Source organism: Pteropus alecto, unplaced genomic scaffold, assembly GCF_000325575.1.
Source record: "Pteropus alecto unplaced genomic scaffold, ASM32557v1 scaffold34, whole genome shotgun sequence".
In the NCBI taxonomy this organism is placed as follows: Eukaryota; Metazoa; Chordata; class Mammalia; order Chiroptera; family Pteropodidae; genus Pteropus; species Pteropus alecto.
In genome coordinates, this window is record NW_006435763.1 from 5,741,317 (window position 1) to 5,748,027 (window position 6,711).

A 6,711-nucleotide genomic window follows, 5' to 3' on the forward strand; every position below is an offset into this window, starting at 1 on the left:
TCCCTGGTCCGTCAGGGCCACACACGCCCCCAGCTGGCTGGCGGGAAGGCTGGATCAAACAACCGCCTCCCACCCCGAGAGTCCAGCTCAGAATGCTTTAGGGAGGCCAGATCTGTCTCCTCCTGGGAGAACCACGTGGACTTCTGCCAATGACAGGGGATGCTGAGGGACCCTCCCTTTCCCTGGCTAGTGACAAGGCGGCTTTAGAAACTGGACTCCACTCTCATTCAGCGCAGTCGCACTATGGAGGCATGTGACCCCAAAAACCAAGGAGCTGTTGGAAGCCAGCTGTACCTGCTGACCGGCCGGGTATATGTTTGCTTGGAATGGCCCGCAAGCAGCCATTCATTCATTCACTCATTCATTCATTTATTCAGCACATTTTTTTCCCAAAGCTACACACCATGCACCAGGCACTGGAGGCCAAACGTTTAGTGAACGGACCGCGGGCCTCGCAATCCCCCAGACTGGGTCCAGATCCCAGATTTTCCACTAGCTGCCTGTCCAACTCTGAGCAAGCAACCTAGTCAGAGCCTCGGTTTCCTCACCGGTAAATGGGTGTGCGAAGCCCAGCAGACAGGACCCCAGGCCCTCTTGGGACCCAACACAGGCCCGGCGACCGCAGGTCTCGCTCTCCTGTTTCAGGTCGGCACTGACTGGGATGCGAAGGAGCGTCTCTTCCGCAACTTTGGGGGTCTGCTGGGGCCCATGGACGAGCCGGTCGGCATGCAGAAGTGGGGCAAGGGCCCCAACGTGACCGTCACCGTCGTCTGGGTGGACCCCGTCAACATCATCGCCGCCACCTACGACATCCTGATCGAATCCACTGCCGAGTTCACCCACTACAAGCCCCCTCTGAACTTGCCCCTGAGGCCCGGGGTCTGGACGGTGAAAATTCTTCACCACTGGGTACCAGTCGCAGAGAGCAAATTCCTCGTCGCACCCCTGACCTTCTCCAACAGGCAGCCCATCAAGCCGGGTGAGTGCTCCCAGTGTCTGCGGGGCGGCGGTCCATCCTCGCGGGTCCTCCGCCAGGGCAGGCGGTGCTGCTCAGACGTGGGGGATGGGGGCCGTTTTCGTGAACGGTGCTCTCCGCTCCCAGTACATTTTCATCCTTTATCCCTGGAAGGCACACTGAGGTGACGTCATCTGTCTGCCTATTAGGTACCTTTTTATTAGATGCTCTCCCGTCGGACCTCCAGAGGCCCTGATCATACTGAAGGCAAGTTAGGAGATAAACCGAGACAGAGATTGAGTTGCAGCAGCTCTTGCTCACTGTTTAAACAATAATCATTAAAACAGGAAATTCTGTTCATCAAAAATGTGATGCCTTAGGTGAAAAGGCGTATCACATGCTAGTAGAAAAGATTTGCTACACATAAGAAAAAGTGCTCATATTTAGGATATATAGCAAGTACTCAAATTCAGAAACCCCATAAATCAGAGCAAACCACAGGCCCCACTCCCGGATTTTGTAAATAAAGTTTTATTGGAACACGGGCCCATTCATTAACATATCGACTATGGTTGGGGCTACAATGGTAGCCTGGAGTAGTCGCAGTGGAGACTGGATGGTCCGCAAAGCCAAAAATACTGGCGATCTGGCCCTTTATAGAAAAAGACTCCAACCCCTGCTATATAAAAGAGGAAAAGGAGAGAGAGAGAAACAGAGCCTAAGTGGCCCACACGTATATAAAAAGATGCTCAGCCTCATGAATATTGAGAGGAATGCAAATTAAAAGCAAAAAGAGATCCCACCTCCCCCCACCACGTTGGGGCACGTCAGGCAAGACAGCATCCTGCGTGGGAAGGACCGTCCCAGTGCCCGTGGCAGGGGGAGACGTGATAAAACGAGCTCGGGAAATGGCTTCGCATTTCCCAGGGAAATCGAACGTGCACACGCCCCGCCACACCGAAATGCAGCGCCGCGCCAAACCGGAAACAATCCGGGTGTCCGCCGTGCGCACGGATAAAGTGTGTCGTTTTTGTAGACAGTGGAGTAACACACGGCCCTGAGCGTCGATGATGGGACCTTTGGATGAGTCTCTAAAACACAGCATTGAGGGGAAAACATCGCAGAAGAAACCGTAATGACGACGTGTGTATTCAGGGTCCGAGATCAGGCCAAGCCAGCAATACACGAGTTCAGGATTCGTGTGTCAGTAGAGAGCTGTGTCACTGACACGAGATTCAGGATGGTGGCTTCCACTGGGCACGGAGGGACGAGAGAGGGACGTCAGGCCCCTGACGTGCCTGCCTTTTTTCCTCTTTATTCATCTAAAAGGGTTACTTTTCTTTTTCTGCTTGCCCCGTCCTCTTCCCTTTATCCCTGGAATGTCAACCTCGGCCACTCAACCCTACTCCCGGGAGTACGCACTGCCAGGAGTTCGGTGTGCATCATTCTTTTCTCGAGGCTTTTAAAGTTTAAACATAAACACGCACAATAAGTCGCAGACACCCTGTTGTTTTGTAAACATGGGGATGCTACGTGTTGCAGTGAGAATTGCCTCGTTCGCTTTCCAAGTCAGCACATATAAAGCCACCAGCTGCAGAGTATTCCGCTAGGTCAAGGACCCACCATCTCTCTGTCCCCATTGGCGGACACATGGCTCTGTCATCGTGGTTGTCATCGATAACAGTGCAAAGAAGGTTCTTGAACCTGAGTTTGTATGTGCTGACGCAGATACATGGAATAGATTCTTAGAAACAGGATTTCCGGGTCTCTGGGTATATGCAATTGTTCATCACTATGCAACAGATCACAAACCCAGAAGCCAGAAACGATTACAGCCTCTGTTAGCTAAAAAGCGTCCTGGGCTGAGTGCCATTTAGCCAGTGGCACGAGGAGAGGGGAGCACAGATCTGGGGGGTGGGAGGGGATGCCTCAAGTCCTACGAAAAGGGATCAAAGTGAATTCTGTCAACTTCTGTTAAGCTTTGGTGCCAAGCAAGTAGAAAGATAGAGACCTCTCGTTTTCTCGAGAGGGAAGTTTGTAACCCCCCGTGAAACAGGCAGAGGCGGCTCCTCCAGGATGACCTGGGCCAGACACTTAGGGCCCTCGGGTGTCCCTTGATTGGTTCACACTCTTGGCATCCCTCAGGGTTTCCAAAGCCAGACGTGGAGGCGGAAGGACAGTCTCCTCTTTGTGTCCGATGGCCCGTTGGACCTGCCTTCAGCCCCGCCCCCGTAAAATAGCCCGGGGTCCTTCACTGGGTCCTGATTTTTTTTTTCCCCCGTTTTTTTCTCCCGGAGTTTCCAAGGACGTCAAGGCTCTTCCCTCCCACATCCGGGGGTCACTGTGCCTCACCGTGAGCACCGCCCGTCATCGGTAATCCTGTCTGTCAACGAGCAGTGCTCCAATGACAAGGAGTGGAAGATGCAATCTGTTAAATGATTCATCAAGAGTAATTTGCTATCAATGCATCCCTAGTAATCTCCAGAAATCTGATGAGGAAAATTTAATTACGGAGGCAGGCCGACTCTGTGAGGGCGCAGCCCGCGGTAACCTTGTTCTCCCTGAGGGTTTGCGGCATCCGCCCCGCGTTCAGATGTTTGCTGGCTGCCCCTCGCCCTCGGCGCGCCCTGCCTCACGTCAGTTCGGGCGTCTCCCCCGCTCCCCGTCTGCAGGATGGAGGCGCTGAGAAGTCAGACCTGCACCGAAGAGAACGGGTCTATATTAGTCAAGGCGTGTTTTTAATTCAACTAACTGGTCCCACTGCATTCAGAAGGGCGAGCGCATATGTGGTCTTTCTTCCTCCTTCTTCCCCGCTCAGAACCACACATGTTAGAAAATCACCTGCTGATCATCAGGGCTGTCCTGGGCCACCGAGGGTGATGGCCGCTGTCAGTCAGTCTCCTGGACGCCAATTCCTCTTATGAGGCTTCTTCTGATCCTGGCTATCTTGGGTGCAGCAAAGGCTGATCTGGTAAATCACAGCTCACCAGGGTCATCGGCCGATGTTTTTAAAAATATGCGTTCTTGTGTTTGGCAGTCAGATGAGCAGTGAGCGGGAACTTCTTCGGAACAGAAACGTCTGGCTTCTTCCCTTCAGCACAAATGACTGCGTTTTCTGCTTCCCCATCTTTAAGCCCTGGGAAGCAGTCACGGTCTCTCTCGTTTATGTGTCACTTTGCTGTTGACAAAGCACATGCACTTCTAGCTGAGCCTCTTGCCAGCCCAGGGGGATCCACCTGGTACAAGCATGCACAGCCCGACTGGTCACCGTGCCCGAGGCACCGGTGCTCAGCTGGGCAGAGCTGTCACCAGAGCCCATGGAACCTCCCACTCCCCCTTCCCCCACCCTCCTGCTCTGGTCCAAGCTCCATGCTTCCCAGGACACCTTGCTGTGTGTGGTGCATTCATTGCACCACACCTTGGACAGAAACAGAAACCGGTGGCTTCTGCAGAGCCCATGGTAGGCACCCAGCAGCCAAGAGCAGGGCCCCTCACCGGGCGCTGAGGTCGAGAGACCGGGTTCAAAGCCCAGCTCCGTGTTTGGGGACAGGTGCTTGATGGGGCTTTGCGCTCATCGTTCCTTCTGCCTGCTCGTGGCTTCTTCCTTCACACTAATCGGCTCTCAGCACCGATGTCAACTCCTCAGTGAGGTCTCCCCTGCCCGCCTCATCCACAGTAAACACCCTCATCACCCTCCCACCCAGGGATCGGCAAGCTTATGCTGCAAGGGGATAGGTAGTAAATATCTTCAGCCTTGAGGGCCTCTTACCGTCTCTGTCTCAGCCACTCAGCTCCGCTGTGGTGACTCAGAAGCCACTGCAGGCAATAGGTGCCCAAGCGGGCCTAGCCATGTTCCAATAAAACTTTATTTATAACAGGTCAGGGGCAAGATGTGGCCCAAGGGCCACAGTGTGCCAACCCCCTGCTCTGACTCAGCGCCACGTTTATTCCCATCATGACCCTTATCGCTGACTGAAAGGACCTTCCGCATTTGCTCATTTCTTTCTTTATTTCCATCCGTCTCCCTCCACTGGACTGTAATCTGGTCTACCTGGTTCACGCCGCCAGGTAGGATAGAACCCGGCACTTAATAAATCTCTATCAGATGAACAAATTCCTGAACACCTTGCAGATAGGGAGCGGTTAGTAATTATGTGTTGAGTGAAGGCCTTGCATAAAGTAGGTGCTTAAAAATAGGTATTGAATAAAAAACGAATGTCGAGAGCCCGGCAGGTGCTCTATGAACACTGCAGGAGGCATATGCGCACGCGCCATGCCCTGCTCGGACGCGGGCGCGAGCGGGCTCAGAACGGCTCAAGCGCCGTCCTCGCGGGCTCGGTTTGTCCACCCGTGCAATGGGCCCGCGCAGAGACCTTGCTGGCGAGGCTGTCGCGGGGAATCGGGGTGCCAGACACCCCGCGGGCGCCCGGTTCTCGGCTCTTCTAACCACGTGACCGTCCCCTTTGCTTTCAGAGGAGGCCCTGAGGCTGCACAACGGGCCCCCCCGCAGCGCCTACATGGAGCAGAGTTTCCACAGCCTGAACCCCGTCCTCAGCCTGCCAGTGAGCGCCACGCAGGTGGAGCAGGCGCGCAGGAACGCGGCGTCGGCGGGCGCGGCGCTGGAGCGGTGGCTGGACTCGCTGGTGGGCGGCGTGTGGACCGCCATGGACGTCTGCGCCACGGGCCCCAGCGCCTGCCCGGTCATGCAGACCTGCAGCCAGACGGCCTGGAGCTCCTTCAGCCCCGACCCCAAGTCGGAGCTGGGGGCGGTCAAGCCCGACGGCCGGCTCAGGTAGCACCCGGCGCTTGTGCGCGGATGGCAGAGAACCGGCCCCCCTACCCCTAGGCCGGGGGCGCCTTTTGTGGGAGGGGCTCTCCCGGCCGCAGAATGATGGGGGAGGGAGGTTTGAGGGCCAAAGCAAAGCGGGGCCTGCCGACGACAACCCGCGCGTTTGGCAGGATGGCTCGGGCTCGGCGCTGTGATGTCACCTCTCCCGGCTGACCCTCGAGCCCTCCAAGGTCCTCGTCTTCCCCCTCCGATGCCCCGCCCCCCAGACAAGTGATTCTCGGAGTTTTATTTTGAGCTGCAGGGCTTTGTCGGCTAAGCGCAGTCGTGGGTGGAAGTTCAAGGTGCCGATGAAATCCAGGCCGCTGTGGTCGAAGCTGGGGAGAGAGGCTCCTTCTCAAAGCCCAGCCCACCAGGCGGTCCCTTTGCCAAGGGCATCACCACCTAAGGTACCTCTTCAGACCCCAAGGGCTCTGCAAAACCCCCGTTGGAAAAGCGCTGCCAGCCGGTGGGTTTGATCCCCAGCCCCGTCCTTCGGCTCATCCTCCTGCTCCTCTGGGCTGGGAAACCCCGTGCCAGCCCTGAAATGACAGGCCACTGAAAGTCACACTTGCCGGCCCTTCCCCGGATACGTAGCAGGCTCAGAGGGCTCCGAGCCTCCCCCAAGCCCTTTTTCTCAGTAACTAGATGAGCAGGAAAGCCTCTTGATGTGTCATGTCCAAGGTCCACCCAAAGTGTGACTGCCAAACGTCCTGGGTCCCAGGTCACCCCTTCCCCATTGAGGCAGAAATGGGGCTACGGCGATGAGAATCGGCCTCCCAGCCATTCGTGGGCCAGGAGGCCAAGCCCATGGCCTCGCTGGTCTTGCAGGGGGAACGTTGGGGTCCACGGCCTTGAAAGTCAGAGATGGTTTGGAGCAAAACTCCTGAGCTGGACAGCACAGCAATATCCGTCTCCTGCCCGAGCCCCT

The 6,711-nt window shown here is 56.1% G+C and overlaps 1 protein-coding gene across 1 annotated transcript in view; it reads left to right on the forward strand.

Moving 5' to 3' along the window:
- Positions 1-5,909, forward strand: part of XYLT1 (xylosyltransferase 1) — a 158,084-nt gene extending 152,175 nt beyond the window's left edge. The window contains 2 exon segments of the mRNA XM_025046101.1: positions 646-979; positions 5,429-5,909. Of these exon segments, the coding sequence (XP_024901869.1) occupies positions 646-979; positions 5,429-5,751 (657 nt within the window). The 3' untranslated portion in view covers positions 5,752-5,909.
- Positions 5,910-6,711: the final 802 nt, after the last annotated feature.